The 22,604-nt window shown below is 36.5% G+C and overlaps 1 protein-coding gene across 2 annotated transcripts in view; it reads left to right on the forward strand.

The window, feature by feature from the left end:
• SPTLC3 (serine palmitoyltransferase long chain base subunit 3) overlaps positions 1-22,604 on the forward strand; it is a 155,151-nt gene that overhangs the window by 11,811 nt on the left and 120,736 nt on the right. For both annotated transcript variants that reach the window (XM_019713394.2, XM_074318042.1), the window contains exon 2: positions 22,320-22,505. In XM_019713394.2, the coding sequence (XP_019568953.2) occupies positions 22,320-22,505 (186 nt within the window). The remainder of the gene's footprint in view (positions 1-22,319; positions 22,506-22,604) is intronic.

Raw genomic sequence — 22,604 nt, forward strand, 5'->3', positions numbered from 1 at the left:
ACCAGCTCTGCCCCTTACTAGCTGTGTCACATTAGGCAGGTAACTTAATGTCTCTGATCCATATCTCACAACGCAACAATGAATCTGAAATAAGATCCAATATGTAAGGCTCCCAATAACTGTCAGATATATAGTAGATAATAAATAATAGCTGTAACTGACTAAAATTAGCCAGCAGTCATCTCTTTCTACTCTACTGCTATTATAAGAGTGTTAAGTACAATGTCTAGCATATAATAGGTGCTCAATAAATTATAATCTTAAATCCTTGACTTCCCTCATCCAATGGTGGCTTTTTGGTTCTTATTTTACTTGGCCTGTTGGCAACATTTGACACAAGTATTCACTCTTTTCTCTTTAAAGTACCTTCTTTTCTTGGCTTCCAGAATATGATACTTCTATATCATTAGCTCTTCCTTTGCAGTTTCTGTTCCTGGTTCCTCTTCATCTCCTTGGCCTTTAAACAATGGAGAGACCCAAGGCTCAGTCCTTGTACCGTTTCTCTTTTCGAATTGCATACTATCATATCCAAAAGTGAGCTCCTGATACTCTCTCCCTCTGTCTCCAAACCTTCTCCCCTTATAGTTTTTCCCCATCTCAGTAAATAACAACTCTATCCTTCCAATGGTTCAAACCAAAAACCCGGGCATCATTCATAAATTTTCTCTTTCATTCTACACTTAATCAGTCAGCAAATTCATGATCCTACTTTCAGAGTGTGTCCAGAATCTGACCCTCCTCACCACGCCCACAGCAACCACTCTGGGCTCAGCCACCATGGTCTCTCACCTGCATTGTTGCAGGAGTCTCATCTCATCTCCCTGTGTCCCAGTTATCTATTGCTGCATAATAAACCATCCTAACATATGATGGCATTAAATAACAGCAATTTTATTGTGCTCATGGATTCAGCTTGTCAGAAATTCAGAAGTAGACACAGTGGGGACAGGTCTTCCCTGTTGTATGATATCTGGGGGCTCAGCTGGGATGACTCAATTAACTGGACCTGGAAAAGCGGGGCCAGAAGGCTCTGTCTCCAAGATGGCTTCCTCATTCCCATGTCTGGCATCCAGGCTGGTCTGGCTGAAAAACAGAACAAGCCAGGACTGTGGACTGGATCACCACATGTGTCCTCTCCAGCAGGGAAGATTCCAAGAGTTTTTTAGTAAGTGAAGTAGAAGCCTCGTGGCCTTTTATAACCTAGCCTCAGCGGTCAGCTGCACTTCCACCCTACTCTATAAGTTGAAGTGGTCACAAACAAGCCCACCAGGTTCCAGGGGAAGGAACCATCCCGCTTCTCAATGGGAAGAATATCAAAGAATTCATGGACATATTTTTAAACCACCACACCCTGCTTCCACCCCTTCCCTCCCCTCCACCACCACCACCAAGACTGTTCTCAACACAGCAGCCAGAATGAACTGATCTTGTTGAAATGAAATCAAGGTGTCACTATTATGCTCAAATCCTTCTCATGGCACCCATTTCACTCAAAGTAAAAGCTAAAATTTCCTTACAACAGCCACAAGGCCCCATGGCTTGGTCTTCTCTGACTCATTCTGTGCTCCTTTTCTCAGTGCTAACTATATTCCAGTCACACTGGAGTGAGTTACTGAATCCTATCAACTGGGGACATTCGCACTTCTTCTCCCTTTTGCATTTCCCAGATGGCTGGAAAACAAGACATGTCTGTGCCCTCCTTCCCTCAAGGCCTAATTCAAATGTTATCTTCTCTATGAGAGGTAATCTGTATCTAAAATTGCAACCTCCTCACTTCCTGACTCCCTTTCATGTTTGTTTTCTTTAGTACTTAACACCATTTACACACACACACACACACACACACACACACACACACTTTATTTCCTATATGTTGTCTGCCACTGCCTCAAGGATGTGAGCTCCACTTGGGTAGGGATTTCTGTCTTATCCACTGCTGAATCCTCAACTCCTAGGCGCTTAATAATATTTGTGGGATAAATAATGACCACCTGTTTTTACTAATCTATTGTTTGTAAGAACTCTCATTTCACTTTGTTTTGTTTGTTATTTAAATTGCCATTTGCTATGCATATGCCTAGTTCTTTAAAAGACTAAAAATGCCGCCCTCATATAATATACAGGCTTCTTTGTAGACTTCAATTTACCAATTTCCTAACCTTTGTTAGAGAACATTCACTGCCCTCTATTTAAAGATTACAAAATCACTAGAATATTTTGTGTGATCAGGTAGTTACATGCTTTTCTTTTTCTCACTTATTTCACTTAACATGAGGCCCTTTAGGTCCATCCATGTTATTGCAAATGGCACGATTTCATTCTTATTTATTTGTGAGTAATATTCCATTGTATATATGTAACACCCTTTCTTTAGCCGTTTATCCATTAAGGGATGAATGGAATATTTTGAGACCTCAAAATACTGGGTATTGTAAATGATGCTGCAATAAATATATGGATGCACATATACTTTTGAAGTAGTGTTATGGGTTTCTTCAGATAAATACTCAGAAGTAGAATCACTGGGCCCTTCTTTGTCTCTTGTTATAACCTTTGTTTTAAAGTCTATTTTGTCTGTTATAAGTATTGCTAATTCCACTTTTCTGTTTGTTTACATTTTTATGAAATATCTTTTTCCATTCTTTTACTTTCAATTTGTATGTGTCTTTGGATCTGAAGTGGGTCTCTTATATGCAGCATATGTAAGGGTCTTGTTTTCTTATCCATTCAGCCAACCTATGTCTTTTGATTAGAGCATTTAACTCACTTACATTTAAAGTAATTGTTGATAGACATGTAGTTTTGCCATTTTATGATTCATGCTTTTTATCTTTTTTGGCTGTTGTAAATAATGCTACAATGAGCATAGTATATCTTTTTGAATTACTGTTTTTGTTTTCTTTGAATAAATACCCAGAAGTGAAATTGCTGGGTCATACATTAGTTCTATTTTTATCTTTCTGAGGAATCTCAATACTGTTTTCTATAGTGGCTGCCACAATTTATAATCTAACCAAGAGTGAATGATTTATATTGATATTCACTAAGCTATTCACTAATATATTCAAATATTATATGTTCTCTAAGCTTGGGTTCAGGGAACATACATTAAGCAAGTGAAGTCATTCTGTTTTTTAAAGAAAATGAAAATAGAAATTAAATATTCTTGATTTGTCTTAATAATTCTGCTACCACTTAGCAGGAGATGAAATATGCCTGGATTAGAGAGAAAATGACTAATACCTTGGGGTGTATAGACCTGTCATCTAGTTTTAATAAAATTCTGCATTCTCAGGGGTTGAATGTCCAAGAAAAGTCACTACAATCTGTTTTCCCACCAATGACTGTATTATGACATGATTTTTAAAATTTCATTTAATGAGATTTGCATCACACTATATGCTAAAAACTTTACAGATACTAACTTATTTGATTCTCACAACATCCTTATGAGGTTAATACTGTTCCTATCCCCATATTTTAGATAAGGCAGAGACTATACAAAAGTTAGGTAAATTTGCCCGAGATTAAACCTCTACATAGTAGTGCAGGCTGGTCCCTAGGGTCTGTGTTTACATCACTAGAAAAATTATGTATTTCCTCAAACATCTTATTGTATTTGCAAACTTACAAAAAAAATTAAGAGTTCCAGGCATATTTCATATACTTACCACCTGGATTCTACAGTTAACATTTTACTATATTTGTTTTATCACATGTCTATCCACTTATCCATCCCTCCATCCATCAACTCATATGCTTTATGCGTTTCAAAGAAACTTGTAGAATCATCAAAACACTTCACCTCTAAACTCTTTCCCATGCATATCATTAACCAGATTCAATATTTGTTTATAGTACTTTTTATCTTCTTTTGAGGCAAAATTTACATATAATGAAACGCACAAATAATAAGTATACTATTAAATGAATTTTGACCTACACAACATTTTGATTGTGCTTATTGGAAAGGGTTTCACAGTATAGTTTTGACTGTAGAAAGATGTTATAAGACTGTTCACTTGGAGAGTTTAATCTCTGGTCAAAAGAACTGAATATGTAAATTGGTCTAATAAAGTAAAGGAACGGCTCAACAGAAGGCTGACTCACTATAGAAATTCTCCTGTTTTACACATTTAATTCCAAAGGGATTGAGAAGCATTTTCCTTTTTGTCTTTAGTGAATCCAGCTAGTAGGAAGGAAACTTAGTTTAGAATTTCTTACATTTCTACTCCATCCCCTGTCTTCTTACCCATGGAGAAATGAGGCTCAGGAAAACTAAGTGACTCCCTCCACGGTTACACCAAAGTGAGACCACCCTCTAGTCTCTTGTTACCCAGACCAAGGCCCTTTTTGAGATGTTGCATATTTTTTTTTTTTTGAAACATTCAAGTTCTTAAATCAAAGAGCCAGGGACGACATATTTGATGACTCAATTTGGTATCTGCTATTCCAAATTCGTTAACTTCAATTTCAAAATTGATTTCACAAAATTGCCTGTGTCTCATGTAAAGGCATCTCCTTTCCTGTTTCTCAAAAGAAGAGTCATATGTAGAGAGCTTACCTTTTTGCATATTTTAAAACACCATGTTAGAAACTAAATATTAGAAAAATAATAATTAGAAAAATAAATATAAATATTAGAGTTAATGATTGCTACCACACATGGGAATTGCCTTATTTCTAATCCTAGCTTTATTTTTTTATTTTTTTATTTTTTTTTTTTTTTTTTTGGTGAAACAGTGCCAGAATACAAGGAGAGGATGCTTATTGGACTGCTTATTTTCATCCTCTTTAACACACAGTGACAGAAATACTTGAGAAAAGACCAATGAGTCTCCAACTGAAAAGAAACTGAATATCAGAAAATAATAATATGGAGAGGTGAATGTTAGGTATAAAGGTGGTACAGTTATAAAATCATGGTGACAGCAACAGATCCTGTTGGTGCCATGTCCACTTGCCCTTTCAGCTCTTACTATTTCTGTGTACAAACCCTTAGTTCCAAAAACCATCTCCCATGTCCTCTGCCTGAGGATTTTCTCTGGCCCCCTGAAACCTGCTTTGCCCTAGTGTGTACCAAGCAAGAAGTCCCAGAGAATCAACACCCCCAAGAGTAGCCTTCATTCACTGAATGATGCGAGTGGGAGGATAACCATTCCTACTACCTCACTCCTCGGGTGAATAAGTCCGAAGCATGTGCTACACTGTTTCCCAGAGTCCCCACTAGAAGTGAGCTCCAGTTTCCCATAGTAGTAAATGGCTTAATACACAGCTTTCACTGGTTTCCTATCCTTATCTGCCTCATCCCCCTTCCTTTACTAGTGCTTCCTGGTATCACCTTCTAAATAGACAATTTGCATTTGAATCTTTTATTTAGGATCTGCTTCTGGGGAACAAAAAAATTAGAACAATCATTTCTTTCAAATTTAACCATTTCTTTGCCCCTTTAATTTACAGCATTAACTACAAAGATCCTTTTATCTGTACAGTGATCCTTACATGCAACATCTCATTGGATCCTCACAGCATTGATGTGAAGTAGACAGAACAACTGCTATTTACCCATTTTAGGGATGCAAAAAACCAGGATTCAGAAAAATAATGATGCCAAAGACACAGGGGTGATGGGGACAGAACTGGGCAACAATCCCAAACATTCTGACTCTCACTTCAGGAATGTTCTTAAAGGACTGGCTGCAGTACATTTATCAAGCCCTTATTCAGTGCATGCAACCCCATCAACTGCTCCTTACCAGAACAGGTAGGAAGTGAAAAAAAATCAGGATTTCTGTTCCTCAGGAGTTTAATTCACAGCATGGGGGAAAAGGTGCTGTTTTGTTTATTACACTTGCTCAGAAGAGCAGCTTTGGTAGTCAGTCTTACTGAATTTTGTAAAAATCCATGAGGTTCTAAAAGCCTTGAAAATGGTTAATTTCTTAGATTTCCATAGCCAAATAGCAAAGTGATTGTACATGGCACACCAGGGAGCATAACTTTCTATAAATCTTTCTTTAAAAATCATTTACCTTTGTCTTGCTTATATTATATAGCATGAGCATTCCTCAGAATCACTTTCTGAACTTTTGATCAGTTTCAACTCCATTTTAAAACACATCACATCATGACTCCTTGCTTCCAGACCCCGCAGGGGAACATGAGTCAATTCACTTCTCGGTTCCTTAGCTGACCTTGCTGGAGGCAATGACATTGATAACACGGTAGAAACTCTTGGGTTCTTGCAACTTGGTGTGTTTGTCAGTCGCTCACTATGATAGCCCTAAAGAGATGAGGCTCCAGATCTTCTCACACACTTGAATAACAATGGTAGAACTGACCTCAGATCTCAGAGAAGCATGTTATCTCATTTTTCACATCTTCGTAACACATTTCTCAATAGGCATGTGAGACTCAAATAGATGCCATCATTTGCCAAGATCTCAAAATGGCCAATCCAGGGCAAGACACACACCTGCCCACTGCCAGTTTCTGGTACCTCTGTACAACTGCCTTTCACATCAAAAAGGAGCCCTGGGCACTGATGTGTTTTGCCAACCCATGCAGATAATTTGGGACACGTAGGAAAATCCCACAATTCATGTATATACCTCATGAATTGGTTATGCAAAAGGGGCTGGCATTTTCTCTAAGGGATCATGCTTCCCATTGATCGGTTCTTAGCAGGACCACTGAATTAGGTACCTATAGACTTAGAAACAGAAGTACTTCACATGGTGACCTAAGAAAATTACTCAAAAACTGAAATAAATAGGTCTCAAATAGTTTTCTTTTAAGTATAGTATCAGTCTGTATGCAAATCAGATGACTCATGTCTTGCACAATAGGTCAGAAACTATTATGGCTAAAAAAAAAAAAATGCCTAGATTGACTAAGCTGGTTGATTCAGGAGTACAGGTAAAATCTATTAGCCTTGCTCTGCGAGAAGTTACTTTTTTTTCTATATTATATACCACGTGATAAGAAAAATTAACCATATAATTATAACTATGAGCATGAATATTTCAGATTTTTTGGAAGCAAAGATATAAATTGTTGTGATGTTATACTCTTGATGAACTGGTTATTTGGAGAAAAAAATGCTTAGTTTTTGAAAGGAGTAAAAGCTTTTAATAGATGATTAAAATGGTATGTGCTGCCCTCCATGAAAGTAAAAGATTTTAGCTATTAAATTTATATACATTCAACTAAGCATTATCTCTTTAAGGACCCATTCTATCTTGAAAGGCAAGCAAGAGATAAACCAGGTTATAGGGTCCCAGGCTGCTCTTGACATCCATAAAATTGTGGTTTTACAGGGTGACAGGCAGAGAAAAAGGAGGAAGAGAAGCAAGGAGAATAGGTATGTGCAACCACGAGCCAAATCCGAATACACACACAGAGAAGGAACAACTGAATCCTTGACCAGTTTCTCTCTTTCTAAGTAGGGAGGCTTTATGCCTCATGTTGCTGAACGGCAGACACTGTTTGGTCTAGCTTCAGGGGACAGGAAATTTTGAGTGGGGATAAAGTATGGTAATTCAGCATTATTGAGGTGCAGGGAGAAATTGTTTCAATTTGATTCAAAGAGAAAAATTATCGTTTGTAACCCAAGTTCAATCCACTGAGCTCAGCCAAATGACTCTCAGAACCTCATTTTGTGTGCTTCCAAGCTCCCCACCCTTGTTATAACTCACCTATGAGTCACTGGCTGCCTGGCATGGGAAAGAAATGCCACAGTGCACACCTCACTGTAATGCCAAAGCATGCCCCTGTTGTTGGTTCATTCTCATGCAGTTTAGGAGACTCTTTTCTTTTGATTTTTGATCATAGGTTCAAAAATTTCAGGATCAACTGAATGAGTTTTCTTCATCAAATCTTCTACAGTGGATATGGTACTGACTTTAAATCATCAACCACATAATCATGAATCCCTGTAAATCTTTGAATGTGAATGCTTCCAGAAGACTCATTCACCACATAGCTTTGCAAGGGCCCTTTTGAAAACACATATCTGATCAGGTTTTTAAGCCACCATTTGCTGAAAACTCATCAGCGGCATCCCATATTAGGATCAGGGCTACAATCCTAAATTCAGTGTATGAGCTCTGCATAACCTCCCAGCCTATTCAATCATTCATCAAATATTTATTCCATGCCTACAACGTATCAGATGCCATTCCAGGCACTGGTGTACAAGTAATGGATAGCATGGAGAGAGTTCTCCCTGGAATTGACATTCTGCCATGCCTGTCCCCTCACCATCCCTGCCAGCCAAACCCCATACCCACTTCCCACAGATCCTGAGGCTCTTCCTTCTGCTGGGAACACTGTGCGTGGTAAATTCCTACAGATTATTCTGATCTCATTTTTGACACCATGTTCTTTAGGGAGACCTTTCTCTTTTCCTGAACAAAGTCAGATCCCCATCCTCTCCACTCCACAGCACATTTACTTATTTATCACTTCCTTTTCTGTAAGTATCTGTCCTGCATCTATATTTCCATCTAGTCCAGGGGTTAGCAAACTTTTTCTGGAAAGAACAAGATAGTAAATATTTCTAGCTCTGTACACTATACAGTCTCTGTCACAGCTACTCAACTCTGCCATTATAGTGTAAAATCAGCCTCGGATAATATCCACAAAAATGGATGTATCCGTGTTCCCATAAAATTTTATTTACAAAAGCAAGTGATGGGCCAGATCTGGACTGCGGGCCACAATTTGCTGACCTCAGGGAAACAGAACCTCTTGTGATGATTAATGGAAATGCCATATATGTGTCCCTTCCAGTCGTGTCGCCATCAGCCACATATGGTTATTGAGCACTTGAAATGTGCCTAAGTGCAATTGAGGATCTAAATCTCTAAATTCATTTCATTTTAATTATTTAAGTTTAAATGTAAATAACCATATGTGGCTAATGATTTCTGTATTAAACATACATACAGACCAAGTGTCATGAGGTCAGGGTGTCACCTGGACCTAGCACAGCAGTTGGCACAGAGGAGGTACTAAAAATATGTTGAATGAACAAATGCACAAATGTAAATATGGAATGACTTATCAGACTTCTTGTTTAATTTTTATCACTGCTATACACTTGATTAGATATTGCCACTGGATACTTTGTGCCTTCTAGTCCTAAAATGTTGTATTTTTGTATGCACATTTTATCTCCACATTAGCCCATAAGCTCCATGAAGATGGGAGCTAAAGAGAGACTACCTGAATGATCCTTCCAGTGCCCAGCACAGGTACATACTCAAACGCATGGTAGTCAATCTTCCCACAGAGCGTTTGCTGCTACCAGTACTCACCTGGAAAGGAGAAAGATTCAGTCCCCTGGCTATTTTATTTCTAAAATATGTTCTCATCTGTCATGTCTCAAAGATCTAACTTCAAGTTTTTCTGTTTTAACCCTGGTGTTGCGGAGTTGAGAAATTCAACTTAGTCCTGTGTTTTCCTGCTTTATAACCTTGGGGAAGTTGCTTAATGCCCTGTTATTAGGCCCTCACCTCCTCTCTTTTATTAAGTGAAGATAATTCTAATTCTATTACAGCTATTCATTACCTACCTCTTAGGAAAGTTATGTAAATAAATAAAATCATGGCCACAAAAGCTTTGGGCATCTCAGAAGTAAGCACTGTTTTCACATGACACATTATAACTGATCAAGAAGATAGTAGGTGGTAGTTATTCTCACTGACATGAAACCACTGCTATATTGTTTTCTCTGGTTTTTCAGGTTAACTTAATACAAGCTCTAAGATTCTCAAGTGAGTCAGCTGGTTGCAAGTAAGATCAGAAGAATGTAATCATTGTAGGGTGGTGAAGGACAGCCACTTTGTTCCAAAATTGATTTATGTCCCGTTGACTTTAGAGACTCCACCCTAGCTGTCATTTCACGTAGGATCCTAGGATTCTACAAATCTTTCTGCCCTGCACTCCTCCTGCAATTCTGATAAGGTGGCATCCTAATGAAGGTTGGGCACTTTGCTAGGGGCTCTGCTTAGACCCCTCCAAGTAATCTTACCCTTTCTGTGAATCCTTTACTTTCCAATCTGGCTGTGACTTGTGGAAGCCTGTGGCTCTCTTCCTGGGCTGCCCTGACTTATTAGCTAACTTTTCAGGTGATAAAGGGGAAAGCCAAGAAAATGGGAAACCAACTTAACCTCTCAAGAAATAAACTTGTTTATCAATAGAAACAAAGGGTTGGAGTAGCTAATATATAAAGAACTCGTCCCCTCAGAGAATTCCATATTTATAATCTTTCTCTCTCTCTTCCTCTCTCTCTTTCTCTCTCTGACTTCTATGGACTGAAGCTAATCTTTAATGTACTTTTTTCCATCATGCACTGCCTAACACAGAGAGATGCTCAATAAATCAAGAATTGAATAATTGACTCAGTTAATTTTCTGGTATAAACTTCTCCAGATTTAAATTTAAATTTTGGTCAGTCCAGATGGGTCCTGATACATACATTTTCAAATAATACAGTGAATGTTTATATTAAAACAATTATTACAGTAAGATACATGTTGCCATTAATCCCCTCAAAATACCTTCTTATCCTATTGTTCTTGCCACTTTCTAAAGTAGTTCTAGAAGTACTCTTTCGTATCTTTAGTTGCACTGTTGTGGCTGCCATGATGTCCTGAATTGATTCAAAACATTTAGCTTTAATGGTTATTTTAGGGAAGAACCAGAAGTCGCTCGGTGCCAGATCTGGTGAATAAGGTGGATGAGGACACACCATAATGTTTTTATTTAACAGAAATTGCCATATATGAGAAGTGAGGTGTGACATGGGACATTGTCATGATGGAGGATGATTTATGACACACTTTAAAACGTAACTTCTCTCAAACGTAGCTCACACCCAACTGACTGCACCGAACAAATTGAAACTTTTCACTCACTGTTACTAAGATTCAATGAGCCACTTCCCATATTGAAGATCCCTGCCTTTCCGTAGGATGGCACTCGGCAGCAGCATTCACCATATTTGTTGATCACAACAGAAAGGCTCCGTGTCATACATCACTTCTGTTATGGAAATACAAATGTAAAAACATTACAATGTGTCTTCATCCACCTATTCAATGGCACCATGCAACTTATGGCTCTTCCCCAAAGTCAAAATGACCATGAAAGGTAAACGTTTTTAATCAATTTAGGAAATAGAGGCAGCCATGACAGCACAATTAAAGACACTCATGAAAGAGGACTTCCAAAATTGCTTCAGAAAGTGACAAGAACAATGAGATAAGTGTGTTCAAAGCCAGGAGGAGTATGTTGAGGGGGATTAATGACAATGTGTCTTTCACTGCAATCTATTTTTTTTTTGTTTCAACATTCACCATGTTTTTTTATTACACCTTATATTTCAAATGCTTCTAAGTGAGGATTACAAACAGAAGAATTTTAACAAAATTTCTTGCAACTTATAGCTCAAAATTCCTTTAATGTGTACTCATTAAAGGAATACTAGATGTCAGAAAAAAATGTGCCACCAAATCTCAAAGGCATAACCCAATAGAAGTTTATTTCTCACTCATGTTAAGTCTACTTATCAATGATAGGAAGTTCAAGGAGTCAGTCATGAGGACTCTGATCCACAGAGATATTTAGGAAACCAGACAAAAGTGCTGCAGTCTCTAATGTGTGGCTTCTAAGGTCATGTTAGCCATCAGCATTCAGATGAATGGCAACAGGGGAAAGAGAGAAAGAGATAGATCATGAGAGAGGCTTTTATAGGCCAGGCAAGGACATGGTATATTTCACTTCTACTCATTTCACATTGGTCAGAACTCAGTCACATGGCCACACTTGTCTGCTAGGAATGTGGGAAATGTAGCCCAGCTGTAAGAAAGAGGAAAGGAAAATGGGTTTGGTGAACCCATTATTTGCCACACTGGACAACAGGGTTAAAATATTTGAAATATTTGAAAGGCCTCAGTGAGAGATAATGAAAACTATTATTTTTTGCAAGTGAGCCTTTATTTTCTGTCCTTTTATTAAATGAATTGTCTTTTTAAAATATTATTTTAATACAACATTGTGCATGTAATGATGGCGTTATGCAGTAAGAACATCTAGTCTTGATCTTTTTAGGAAGCGAAGCCAGAGCTGGGTCCTAAACAGTGGATATTAGGCAGGCAACGGATATACCTATGTGGAGTGCAGGTGAAGGACAGGTGGCAAGAGAAGACAGTTAGGAAAAGGAGTGAAAACCAAAGAAATTACAGAAAAGTAGCAGCATGAGAAAAGATTTGGAGGGAACAAAAATCAGGGTGCAAAATGAAAATAGTTTGATGTTGCTTAGGTAACAAATGAAAGGCAGAACATCAGCGGACTTAGGCAGGTCATTGTCTTCTGTGCTAAGAAACTTAACTTTATGCTGATAGCCAACACTTCTGTAAGAGAGTTTTGTTGTGGCATAAGCAAATTTATATGAAAGGTAACGAATATATTTGATTCGTGTGCCAAATGTATTTTCCCAAAGTTAAGTCGTTTTTCACATCAGTATTTTAATACCATTCAATAAGCTAATTCAATCAGCAAATATTTATTCAGTACTTACCAAGTAAAGCTGTGTGTTGACAATGGGATATAGTGATGAACAAGAAAGATGTCTACCCTGGCTCTCACATTCTAGATTTTGTACTCTGTGAAAATCCAAGAGATGCAGAGTATGTAGCATTTCCAAAATCCTTTTTGTTGATGGCCATCTCTAGGAAGTACTGTGGAGATGCTATTATAAGTAACACTTGGATATTCGACCTAGAGATAAAGTTATCCAGCAACTACAGATTTGGGCAGTCAGGATGGGATAAAGAGATTATCCAAGAGATGATTGCAGTGGTCCAGGAAAAAAGTTAATGAGCATCTCCCCCTGATGCTCTCGATTCTATCTGGGGGATTTTTCTCTCTTTGCATTCCTACTGCCCTTACCCTTCCAGCTCTCACAATATATGCTAACAGTAAGGAATGTATATTTGCCAAGCAGAGCAGAAGAATGGATGCTGGCATGAACATCTGAGATGACTATGTCATGTATACCAGATAAGCATCAGTCCTGCCCCCTCCACTAGCCTCTCATCTAGTCTACAATTCTTGTTTCTCCCTTGACTGGAGATGAGAACTGATCTGTTGGTATCCTTTCAGCTGCAAGTAATGGAAGACTCAAATATAAGTAGATTAAAAAATAAGATTTTTGTTATTCTCACACAATAAAAGTCTAGAGTTGGGAAAATTCTAGAATTGGGTGGTTCCTGGATTGGTTGATTCAGTGACCCAACAATGTCCTCAAGGACAACAGTGCTATTCTGGAAATCTCATATAAATGGAATCATTCACTTAGTATAATGTTTTCAGGGTACATTTTAGAGCATTTGTTAGTATATTCTCCATTTTTATTATCAAACAATAATCCATTGTGTGGCTGTATTACATTTTATTTATCCATTCGTCAGTTAATGATTATCTGGGTTGTCTCCGTTTTTCGTGTATTATGAATACTACTATTATGAATGTTTGAGTACAGGTTTTATGTGGACATGTGTTTTCATTTCCTTTGGTTATATACCTAAGAGAGTTTCTGAGTCATATGACAACTCTATTTTTAACTTTTAGAGGAAATGCAGTATGAGGATCACAATTTTTTCACATCTTTGATAGAACTTGTTATTATCTGCCTTTTTATTATATCCAACCCAGTGGGTGTAAAGTGGTATCTCATTATGATTTTTTTTTAATTAAAATTTACTGGGGTGACAATGGTTAGTAAAGTTACATAGGTTTCAAGTATACAATTTTGTAATACATCATCTATATATCACATTGTGTATTCACCATGATTAGCTAGCAAGAAAATTAATCATTATGATTTTAATTTGCATTTTTCTGATAGCTAATGATAGTGCACATCTTTTCATGTGCTCTTTAGGCATTTACATATATTTGGACAAATGTTTATTCTGATACTTTGCCCATTTTTAATTGGATTATTTGTCTTTTTATCATTGAGCTGTAAGTGTTTTTTATATATTCTGGATATTAAATCCTTATCAGATATATAACTTACAAATATCTTCTACAGTTCTGTGAGTTGTCTTTTCACTTTCTTAATAGTATCCTTTGAAGCACAAAATCTCAAATTGGATGAAGTAAAAGTTATCTGTTTTCTTTTTTCATTTGTGCTTCTGGTATCATAACTAAGAATGTTTTGCCTAATACAAGGTCACGAACATTTACTTATATTTTCTTCAGAGAGTTTTACAGTTTTAGATCTTACATATATGTCTTTGATTTATTTTGATTTATTTTTGTGTATGCTGTGAAGAAAGGGTGCAGCATCACTTGCTGAAGTTTTCTTGTGAGAGTCCCCATATACAATGGTCTTTCTCAACTTCAGTATCTCAACCCCTCTTTACAGTATCACTCTTCCCTCTTTAACCTCCCACTTCTTCCTCCCCTCTTAGGGAACTTTCTGTCTCCTAGTGTAGCCCATTTTCCCATTTCTCCTTATAAACATTGGCCAAGGCTCTATATATATTCTTTCCCAAATATTTCTCTAAAAGCAGCATCATCCATTCTAAGAGTACCATCTATTGTCTCTATTCAGATTTAATGAAAATCATAACTTTTAATGAGTGCTTACTCTTTGGCAGGTACTTTGTATATAATATTTCAACTAATTTTCAAAACAACCCTTATTAGCTCTATTTTTTATACTTGAGGCATTTCAAGGCAAGGTCATGCAGTCAGCAAGTGAAAGTGTCTGGATTTGAACAGGCAGTCTCACTCTTGTGCAAGTTCTCTCTACGTTTATGCTCTACTTCCCATCAAGACTGGGCTCAAGTCCCACTTTTTTCAAGAAGCCAGTCCTGATCACGTAATGTGACATGGTCCCTCCATTTGTGTCACCTTATGACATTTACTTTTTGTTCTAAGTTATGACCCTTAATCTCATTCCTCTGCCATACCCCAATAAACCACTACCCTATTGATTCTGGGATAAAGGTACTGTATTTATTGATTTTAAATTCCTTTTCATATTACCCTAGGACAGTAAGGAAGGAAGCCAGTAAAACATCAGCTAATTTGAATGGATGAGTAATTGTCTGTAAAGGTGGGTCCTCCCAGCATGCCCCAACACCCTGTTTATTTCCAGATGTGACAGAAATGCAGGAAGTAAACCAGCCCCAGGGTGTCACAGTTGCCCAAATGACCAGGCACTCTGGGCAAGGTGGCTCAGGATCTATTCATTTTCAAGGCTGTGAAAGAAAAGGTAGAAGAAAGAAAGAAAGTGTATTACTGATTACTATGCTGGGTTGGCCTTAGCTAGCAAACTTATTGAACAAAATGTTATGCATCATTTACTTTGATAGGGCAAATTGTTATATTTCAAAATAATTATCCAACCCCCGTTTAAGAAATCCTTCCCATGAAGTGTGACTAACTTCAATTTTAAATAAAGGAATGTAGTAAATGAGTCACTTTCCATCTGTTGAGAAAGACCTGTATATTTCCAGATAACTTTGTTCTCCATAAACGTATCTCATTTTCTCTCTGCCAAATAAAATTACATTAAAATAAATGAAAAAGAAATACAGTTATATGAGAAAGAGTAAAGTAAATATTGGTTTGGGCTGATGGACATTGTTGAAAATTTCTCCTTTGTGTTATAACTATCTTAGAGAAAAAGTCACAGGGGCAAATAAATAACTAACTAAACTGAGGGTTTTATTTGGTGCACCCAACTGAGGGTTTTATATGCACCTAACTAGACAATCTGTTATGTACAGTGCAGGTTTGCCTCAGAACCAATTTAAGCAGAAAGTTCTCATGGATTTCAGGGGAAATGCTCTGCTTGTTATGGCCACATGTGGAGCTCAGAAGTGGATACGGGGCCAGAAAAGAAAAAATGAAAAACCTGCTGATCTACACAGGATGGCCTTGAATGTCCTAGTAGTTTATCTCTTTACATGCACCCACATAATTCAGCCATCCTCTAAGTCACCCTAAGAGGTTAATTTTTGAGCAGGTTAAATAGGTTCCTAAAGTCACCAACACTGGGTCCCCTTCACTCACGTGCCTTCCTCTATGGTGCCCGTAAGAGCAGTGGGTCTCAAAATCCTGTCAAGCCCACCGCTCTTCTCTTTTTATTATTTGTCCTTCATCACATTCACCTTCAACAATGACTTAAACTGTGCCTCAGAGAGTGAACTCCCAGATCCTCTAGTTTAGCGAGGGTCTTTCTCTTTTCTTGCGTTCCTAACTGCCTGGCAAACAGTCCCACTTCTATGAGCAATCACCACCTCCAAATTAGCATGTCCCATGCATACTCACAGTCTTACTCCCATAAGCAGCCCGACTAATTCCCTCGTCCTTATCAACAAGACCATAATGCTCCTTGCAGATACTATTCATTTTCTTCTTCCTTGACATTATACCTAACCAGTCACAAAATTTCATCAAATCTTCCTTCATGAGGATCTCCATCCCTTTTGCTAGAGTCTGGGACAAATCTAGAAAGGAAGGAAGCCAACTGTGTGTCCCCATGGTGTAGAAGGAACCAGGAGGTGGATCTCACCTGGAATGCTGGCAACCGATGCAGTCGAAATGTCAAGCATAGAACAGAGCCAAGGAGGGAAGCCAAAGGCACTAGCATATTAAGATCAGCCATCCATAAGGCATACAAGACTGATGTGAGTACATAGTAAGAGGGGGGTCAAGAAGTCAGGAGCAGGAATCAGGTCTGTCTTGGTCATCTTTTATTGTTTGTTTCTTTGTTTGTTTATTTGTTTGTTTTAATTTATTGGGGTGACAATTGTTAGTAAAATTACATAGATTTCAGGTGTACAATTCTGTATTACATCATCTATAAATCCCATTGTGTGTTCACCACCCAGAGTCAGTTCTCCTTCCATCACCATATATTTGATCCTCCTTACCGTCATCTCCCACCCCCCACTCCCCTTACCCTCTGGTAACCACTAAACTATTGTCTGTGTCTACAAGTTTTTGTTTCTCATTTGTGCTGTTCTTTTGTTGTTTTTGGTTTATATACCACATATCAATGAAATCATATGGTTCTCTGCTTTTTCTGTCTGACTTATTTCGCTTACCATTATACTCTCAAGATCCATCCATGTTGTCACAAATGTTCCTATATCATCTTTTCTTACCGCCAAATAGTATTCCATTGTGTATATATACCACTTCTTTATCCATTCATCTATCGAAGGACATTTTGGGTGTTTCCATGTCTTGGCCACCGTAAAACAAAGCTGCAATGAACATTGGAGCACACATGTCTTTATGGATAAATGTTTTCAGATTTTTTGGGTAGATACCCAAGAGAGGGACTGCTGGATCATATGGTAATTCTATTCGTAATTTTTTGAGGAGCCTCCACACTGCCTTCCATAACGGCTGCACCAGTCTGCATTCCCACCAACAGTGTATGAGGGTTCCTTTTTCTCCACAGCCTCTCCAACACTTGTTGCTATTTGTCTTGTTGATGATAGCCATTCTGACTGGGGTGAGGTGATATCTCATTGTAGTTTTTATTTGCATTTCTCTGATCATTAGTAATGCTGAGCATTTTTTAGTATGTTTATTTGCCATTTGTATGTCCTCTTTGGAGAAATATCTCTTCAGGTCCTCTGCCCATTTTTCAATTGGGTTGTTTGTTTTTTTGTTGTTGAGTTTCATGAATTCCTTGTATATTTTGGATATTAGCCCCTTATCGGAGGCACTGTTTGAAAAAATCTTCTCCCATTCAGTTGGTTGCCTCTTTATTTTGTCGATGATTCCTTTTGCTGTGCAGAAGATTTTAAGTTTCATATAGTTCTATTCATTTATTTTAGCTTTTACTTCCATTGCCTTTGGAGTCAAATTCATAAAATGCTCTTTGAACCCAAGGTCCATAAGTTTAGTACCTATGTTTTCTTCTATGCAGTTTATTGTGTCAGGTCTTATGCTTAAGTCTTTGATCCATTTTGAATTAATTTTGGTGCATGGTGACAAATAGCAGTCCAGTTTCATTCTTTTGCACGTGGTTATCCAATTCTCCCAGCACCATTTATTGAAGAGCCTGTCTTTCCTCCATTGTATGTTTTTAGCTTCTTTGTCAAAAATTATCTGTCCATATTTATGTGGTTTGATTTCTGGGTTCTCAATTCTATTCCATTGGTCTATGTGTCTGTTTTTCTGCCAATACCATGCTGTTTTGATTATTGTAGCTCTGTAGTACAAGCTAAAGTCAGGAAGTGTGATACCTCCATTATTGTTCTTTTTTCTTAAAATTGCTTTGGCTATTCGGGGTCTTTTGTGGTTCCAAACAAATCTGATGATTTTTTGTTCTATTTCTTTAAAAAATGCCATTGGGATTTTGATGGGGATTTCCTTAAATGTGTATATTGCTTTGGGTAATATGACCATTTTAACTATGTTGATTCTTCCAATTCATGAGCATGGAATGTCTTTCCATTTCTTTGTGTCTTCTTCAATTTCTTTCAAAAATGTCTTATAGTTTTCAGCATATAGGTCTTTCACATCCTTGGTTAAGTTTATTCCTAGGTATTTTATTATTTTTGCTGCAATTGCAAAAGGAATTGTTTTTCTATTTCTTTTTCTGTGATTTCACTGTTAGTATATAGGAAAGCAAATGACTTTTGTACGTTGATTTTATAGCCAGCAACTTTACTGTATTCGTTGATTGTTTTCAATAGCTTTTTGGTGGAGTGTTCAGGGTTTTCTATATATAGCATCATGTCATCTGCAAAGAGTGATAATTTAACTTCTTCATTCCCAATTTGGATGCCTTTTATTTCTTTCTCTTGCCTGATTGCTCTGGCAAGGACTTCCAACACTATGTTGAAAAGCAGAGGTGATAGGGGACAGCCCTGTCGTGTTCCTAAACGTAGAGCAAAGGGCTTCAGTTTTTCACCATTAATTATGAGATTAGCAGAGGGTTTGTCATGTATGGCCTTTATTATGTTAAGGTATTTTCCTTCTACACCTATTTTATTAAGTGTTTTAATCATAAGTGGATGTTATATCCTGTCAAATGCTTTTTCTGCATCAATTGATGTAATCATATGATTTTTGTCCTTTATTTTGTTTATGTGATGTCTTGGTCATCTTTGAAACCCCAGAACCTACATAGCTCATTGCTGGCTTATAATAGGCACTCAATAACTGCCCTATCTTCCCAAATGTAAGGCATTTGTTATAACCTTTCATTCACCTTTTATTCAAGATCTCATTTCAAGCAATGCTTTCTCACTTGTATTATTTCAAACCACCAGGTAGTATTTCGGGATGACATATTACACAAAGGCAACATTCATCAATGTTAGTTTGGGGTGTCTATAGATGTTATTTGATATAATGGATAAATAAGGAGGTAAGGAATTTTAATAAGATTTAGTAATATTTTGTGGGTTTCTGATTTAACTCAAGTGTTAGATATCATTATGAAAAGGCTTTTTAAAAATTGTTTTAAAAACAGGTAATGTGGAGAGAGAAAACATTCATCTACCAGATAGACATTTTTTTTTTTTTCCGATTGTCATATATTTTGTGGCTCAGTGACTAAATTAAGCTCTAGAAAATTGTGTTGGTGGATTTAACTGGTGCTTGTAATGATGACAAAGACTATGTGAGTGGTAAAACCAGTATTTCTAATTAACATAATTTTATGTAATGTGTCATTCTAAATATATACGTAAGATAAATTAGCACATTGAGTATCAGTAGACATTTGATGATTTCAATTTCCTGTAAATCACTAAGTTATATATTCCAAGCAGTAAAAACAGATTCTCCATTTCCCAATGAAATGATCCATACAAAGTGTTATTGAATGAAATAATGAATTAATGTATAAATACTTATTGAAAACTAAAAACTTAATTAGTAGTAGCATTAAGAATAATTTATTCACTAATCCATTGAGCCAACATGGAGCTATTATGTGCAAATTAATTAAACAGGAATCAGAATAGTTTGATATTAAATGTCTACTTTCTACTGGAATGTTGACACCTAAAATAAAAGAGAGAAATATTTTAACTTTTTATTTGAAAATTTTCAAACATATACAAAAGTAAAAAAGTTATTTAACAAACATCTAAAACCTCCACCTAGATGCAACAATTATTAACATTGTCCCAGAATTGCTTCATGTATACATTTTATTTTTGATGGACCGTTTGAAAGAAAATTGCAGCTCTCATAACACTTTACCACCCCTCTTATTAATACTTCAGCATGCATCTATAAAAATTAAAACATTTACACATAACTGTAATACTGTCACTCTTAACAAAATCTATAATTCCTTAATAAGATATAGTTCCAGTCCACATTTAAATTTCCACAGTTTTTCAAAATATGTATTTTTACTAGTTTTTTTGTTTTGTTTTGTTTTGTTTTGTTTTGTTTTGTTTTTACAAAAACAAAGAATGCACACTGCATTTGGTTGTGTCTCTTCAGTCTTCTCCCCTAGTCTTTTTTTTTTTTTTTTTTTATCCTGACTCAGGTATAGTTGACAAATAAAAATTATATGTATTTGAGATATACAGCAGGATTTGATACAGTCTATGTTGTGAAATTATTACCAGAATCAAACTAATTGACATATACATTACCTCACCTAGTTACCAAATTTTTTTGTTGTGTGTGTGTGTGTGTGTGTGTGTGTGTGTGTGTGTGGTGAGAACACTTCAGATCTATTCTTTCAGCAAATTTCAAATACTCATACAGTATCATTAACTATAGTCACCATGCTGTACATAGATAGTGAAAACTTATTCACCTTATAACTGAAGTTTTGTACATTTTGACCAACTTCTCACCATTTCCCTACCACCTTTCTATTCTCTGTTTCTGTGAGGTCAGTTTTTCTAGATTCCACATGTAAATGAGATAATGTAGTACCTGTCTTTCTGTTTGTGTTTCATCCATGTTGTTGCAAATGTCAGAATTTCCTTCTTTTATATGGCTGAATAATATTTGTGTGTGTGTGTGTGTGTGTGTGTGTGTTACATTTTCTTTACTCATTCATCCATCAATGGACACTTAGATTGTTTCTGTATCTTGGCTATTGTGAATGATGCTACAATGAACATATGAGTGCAGATAGCTCTTCAAGATACTTATTTAACGTCCTGTGGATATATGCTCAGAATTGGGATTTCTATTTTTTAATTTTTTTTGAGGAAACTCCATACTGTTTTCCATAATGGTTGTACCAATTTATATTCCTACCAATAGCACACAAGGGTCCCCTTTTCTACATACCCTTCCCAACTCTTGTTATCGCTTGTTTTTTCTTTTTGTTTCTTTTTTGTTTTTTGTTTTTTATGACAGCCATCCTAACATGTGTGAGGTGATATCTCTTATTCATAATTGCATTATTCAGTGCAATTTTGATTTATATTTCCCTGATAATTAATAATGTTGAGCATTTTTTCATATAACTGTTGGCCATTTGCATGTCTTCTTTGGGAAAATGTCTGCCTGTTCAGGTTCTTTGCCCATTTTTTGATTGGGTTATTTGGGGGTTTTTTTTAGTTCTATGAGTTTCTTATATATTTTGGATATTAACCCATTATCAGATATAAAGTTTGCAACTATTTTTCCCATTCATAGTTTGTCTTTAAATGTTGTTGATTATTTCCTTTGCTGTGCAGATGCTTTTTAGTTTGATGTAGTCCGATTTATTTATTTTTTTTATTTTAAAGACCAAGTCAATTGTCATGCAGAAATTTCCACGTTGTGAATTATTTGTTTCTTCATGAAGTAATTTACCATGTTTCTCTATCCTAATTCTTATAAAATGAAAGTTAGATATAAGAGCGTGACAAAATTCAGCTTAAATGTTTCATTGGTACATTGAATACTACATCAAGATAATAGCACAGAGTAGCTAGTTGTTCCAATATCTGTGATATAATTTGATCACCTAGTTAAGGTAGAAACACCAGGTTTGTGATTAGGTGGTAATATATGGGTGATACTTTGGCTTCTTGCTAAAACCCATTCCTCATTAAATTTTCACTTAATGGAAACTTTAGCATTTTTTAAGAATTTTTATCTGAATCAATTGTTTCATTAGAGGGTTGAAAAACCAATGTACATTTCTGATTACCCTCTTCAGTGATCAATTTCCAATTTTCTCTAAGCAGATTTTACATCTTAAATATGTTCTTTGAAATTTAAAAGATTGAAAGTCCAAAATTTTAAGTATCATACTTTATTGTAATAGGAGAGTACTAACCTTTGATTTTCTTTTGTATTTTCAGCAAAATGGGAAACCACATTTTAATGATAAGCCAATTGTTGAATCCTTTGAGGAAGCACCTCTTCACGTTATGGTTTTCACTTATATGGGATATGGAATTGGAACCCTATTTGGCTATCTCAGAGACTTTTTGAGAAACTGGGGAATAGAAAAATGCAACGCAGCCGTAGAGCGAGAAGAACAAAAAGTACGTATGTGCATCTCCCTGAATCGTTGTCAATGCTATTCTCCTCTAAAATGTTCGCAGAAATGGTGGTGTACGTACAAATTTTTAAAAGAGTGAGTA

This window comes from Rhinolophus sinicus, linkage group LG13, assembly GCF_036562045.2.
Source record: "Rhinolophus sinicus isolate RSC01 linkage group LG13, ASM3656204v1, whole genome shotgun sequence".
NCBI classification, from domain to species: domain Eukaryota; kingdom Metazoa; phylum Chordata; class Mammalia; order Chiroptera; family Rhinolophidae; genus Rhinolophus; species Rhinolophus sinicus.